This window comes from Megalops cyprinoides, chromosome 12 (genome assembly GCF_013368585.1).
Source record: "Megalops cyprinoides isolate fMegCyp1 chromosome 12, fMegCyp1.pri, whole genome shotgun sequence".
Lineage (NCBI taxonomy): Eukaryota > Metazoa > Chordata > Actinopteri > Elopiformes > Megalopidae > Megalops > Megalops cyprinoides.
The window spans coordinates 13,564,516-13,568,210 of NC_050594.1; the positions used below are offsets into that span (position 1 = coordinate 13,564,516).

Consider the following 3,695-nt stretch of genomic DNA (forward strand, 5'->3'; position numbering starts at 1 on the left):
ATCCTGCAAAGTAACATTTGGACTAGGGGAGCAACTTTAACACAAACACAGGTATTAATCAGACCAACCTCTTCTTTTTTCCACTGTTGTTTTTTACTACTGTCCCACCAACCTTGTAAATCCTTTGCCATTAAATATCATTGGCGATTTTTCCATAAAGCAGCAACAGCTGCACAAAATGGTAATGTGATCTTAGAAGTGTGCAACAACATGGCCCTGTCCTTCAAGAGCAGGCCTGTACACTGTAACTAAATCTCTGAAATTGAACTGAAACACAGGCTGCACTGAAACTATGCATGGCATCTGTTGGTTTCAAAAGAAAAAAGTATAATGCTTTTAAAAACAGTTCCTGTCAGCTGTGTGTCACCTGTCAATGGGTCCCTGTGATTTTGACTAGCCTCTGCCAGTCAATTCTAGCTTTTAAAACTCAGGTAATAAGCCCTGCACAAAAAACTCAGACACTCAAAGCATGCTTATGCTTTATTGTCTATACCACTCCACACAATATTTTATACAAACATACACCCAGAATACATATTTACATGTGTATAGACAAGTAAGAGCAGCATTATTATGTCACCCAAAGTATCCTTTCGGCAAAAAGAAAAAAACACTTCAGACCCTTACAGAACTGTATTTCCAGCACATACAAGTAAGGCCTTGGGGGTGTGTGGGGGGATGTCACACATTCCTATATATTAATCAGACAGTCAGCTCACTCTGCTTCATACAGAAAGCTCTGTCTCTACCATTCTTAAAGCTGTAAATGTTCTGGTTTTCTAGCTTCTGAGGCATGGTTGACAGCATATCCACAGTTCAGCAAAACTGGAAACTCCTGTAACCACCCAGAACCCACAGGACCAAAGGAGCTGAATATCTGATCAGAATGTGCAATGTTAAAATATCTGTGGCAAGGCAGTTCATGATCAGCTCATGTCTTCCTCCACAGGCTGGGTCTGAACCTCTATGGTCTTTGGGGGAATATAGGAGCCCATCCCTGCTGCTCTCTCAGCTTCAGCCTGGGTATAGGGTTCCTCTCTCAATTGCTTCAGCCTGCAGTAGGTAGAACACAGAGCATCCAATAGTCAGAAGAGCAGGAGGTGCATTTGCGTGCTTCCACTGGCCTTCCAATGGAAGGGACCAGAGTTCCAGAGCCCTGTGAGTCACTACCCCTGCTCATCACATCCAATTTCCGTTTGACACAAGTCAAGATTTTTTAAGTATAAGTAAGAGCACACAAGCTCAGTTTTTTCTAAGAAGAATTTCCTCATCATTTCATATACATGTCCAAATGCTGTTTGAAATTTATTTAAATTCTTCTGGAAAGACAGTAATGAGTGTGTTCAGTTAGATGGAGAGGAGAAAGCTAAAGAAATACTAAGTACAATCAACTTGAAATTTGCCCCAGAATTATTTTTTAAAGGACCATCATTGAGTTGTTTTATGACAACAGTTGTTTTTCAGAGGGTTTCATGTGTGAATGAACTGCGGTGAAAACATTACCGTTTCTTGTGGACTTTAGTTTTGAAGTGCTCCTTCATTGTTTTCAGATCGACAAAGTATCGCCTGTGGTGAAAAACACAGAAAATACCATTCAGGCTTTCCGCTCATTTCCAGATGAGCCAGCAAGCAGGTACAAGCCAAGTCACTAGGTTCTGCATAGTCAGGATTTTATTTCATAGCTCCTTAAGCAATTGTGACCTTTGCAGCATATTTAAAGTCAATAATTGTACATTCTTTGCAATTCAGAGTATGCTACTGTATTTATTTATAGTAACCTTGACTTCTGAGCACCTGTACTTTTTCCTCTAGCCTGTATATTCTGGTGCTAATCTACTGAGGTTTGGTTTAGTGAGGGAAGCACTTACGCGCAGTGGAGACAGTAGTGTTGTGCACAGCCTGTGACATCATAATCCACCTCCTGCCTTAGAAGCTTGGCTGCATTGCCTGGTTTCATGTCATTGTGGATCTGATCAAGATCTTTGGTCCGACGTTTCGTTTTCCATGTCTTTGCGATGTTTTTCTTCTTATCACTCTTGTGGTTGCCCGTCTGCTTGGACTTGCCCATGGCCTCAGGTAAGGTCTGAAGTCAAAATAGATGTGTGGCATCACTTTATAAGCCAAGAGCTTTGAAATTGAAACAACAGCTTTGCCTGTTAAAGTAAGAGGATCACATGCCTGCAGCTGACTCCACACAGACTAGCTGCAGTGTTGCTAAAGCCAGGTCTTGGGGACCCGTTGCGCATTGTGGTTTTTGTTCTTACTTGAGACTTTTAACGTATCAAGACTACGTCTGTGCCAGTAGCTGAAAAAAACTTCACATACCAAGAACCAATTTGTAAACTTCCTGGGAAAATCTACTGCACAAACATTGCATGTCTGTTTAGGCAAGGCCTGACACTTTCTGGTGAAATGGCTAGTGTCTCCTTGTGGCATTCTGCTTGCGAGTTACACACCTTTATATCCAATTCCTTTACCAGCCCTGCTATGTGCATACTCATTCTCATTCATATCACATATTTTGTAATTTCATAGGACTATTAAAAACAAGCAAAAAAAGTTTATATCTTTTATTTCTTTTGCTTGAACTGATAACTGAGTTAGTCCCTCATGAAAAATACGGATTACTTAACATATATTGTGCTAACAGAATGATTCAACCACAACGTTCTACTTCTATGTTCCTTCACCCCTGAACACATTATTAATACAGATTAGAAATAATCTTTGTCAATTAAAACTGATTTAGTGATATGGGACCTATGGTAAGTAGAAAATTGAAATTTACACTCATCATTTTCGTAATTAAGCTTATTGTTTACATGACACCTTATTTACGTGTGTTTATGTATAAATACAAATTAACTTTACTAAGTTTCCTGAGAATACATTAAACAGCACAGAACGTGTCATACTGACAAACTAGCTCGCTGCCCAAAAATCCATAATCTACTGGCAGCACCTTATACGTTACACAAAGAGTAGACAAGATTTTAAAACGTGTAAGTACAACCTTTTAGCCACTGTCTGACTCTCTAGTTAGATAGCAACAGTCTTGCGGAAAAATGTCACTCAAATTGTCGCTAGCTGGGTAACTAGTTAGCTATTTTAACCTTTAACGTTACCTCGGCAGCGTCCTCGTTAGGGAATACCTATGCCCTCTGGTTATCTGGTTGAATTGAATTCACACAAATTCAGTCAGATTCATGTCATAACATGACATGTCTTACCTTTCTACCCTGTGGATTTCAGTCCAAATTTCAAAGTAGAATTTCTTCAGACCTCCAACACGTGTTTACTACCAACCTGTGCAGTGATTACTTCCGGGTCAATATTTTTGGTTCTCTCCGTGACACTTAAATGGCTATACACAAAATCATCGGTAGGAGGAGTACTAGAGAACAACTTCAAAACATAAACTGTTAAGCATACAGGGTGATTAAAACTTGATGCACACCACCGAAACGTGTCGCGATTATAACTTGCCAAGCTTAGAAAAACGTGGAAATTACATACTTAAAAACATGCGCAGAATCCTACACGATTGCTAGAGATTCATAAATAAATCAGTCAGCTAGATATCATGTCATACAGATGCTTTGGGAAAGCTGTGTCCCGGTTCGGTAGGATGATGCACATGAGAATAATTTCTGCGTTCGGCTACATTTTGTCACTCCCTTAGCGGAGCTTTTGGG

At 39.9% G+C, this 3,695-nt stretch overlaps 1 protein-coding gene across 2 annotated transcripts; it reads right to left on the reverse strand.

The window, feature by feature from the left end:
* Nucleotides 1-504: 504 nt before the first annotated feature.
* On the reverse strand, nt 505-3,479 carry znf593 (zinc finger protein 593). 2 transcript variants are annotated; one of them, XM_036542885.1, is made up of 4 exons: nt 3,231-3,479; nt 1,869-2,083; nt 1,504-1,566; nt 505-1,053 (listed from the first exon to the last, which is right to left on the reverse strand). In XM_036542885.1, the coding sequence occupies exons 2-4, from the start codon at nt 2,066-2,068 to the stop codon at nt 927-929; spliced, it is 390 nt and encodes a 129-aa protein (XP_036398778.1). In that variant the 5' UTR covers nt 2,069-2,083; nt 3,231-3,479; the 3' UTR covers nt 505-926. The 2 variants fall into 2 exon arrangements, with proteins under 2 accessions (XP_036398778.1, XP_036398779.1); XM_036542886.1 differs by lacking the exon at nt 3,231-3,479 and adding an exon at nt 3,126-3,222.
* Nucleotides 3,480-3,695: the final 216 nt, after the last annotated feature.

Excerpts from the sequence above, each read along its gene's own strand:
- znf593 (XM_036542885.1), bottom strand. The coding sequence starts at position 2,068 with ATGGGCAAGTCCAAGCAGACGGGCAACCACAAGAGTGATAAGAAGAAA. Across the intron at positions 1,567-1,868 it reads CACTACTGTCTCCACTGCGC|GCGATACTTTGTCGATCTGA; the intron begins GTAAGTGCTTCC and ends TTTTCACCACAG. Across the intron at positions 1,054-1,503 it reads ACTAAAGTCCACAAGAAACG|GCTGAAGCAATTGAGAGAGG; the intron begins GTAATGTTTTCA and ends TACCTACTGCAG.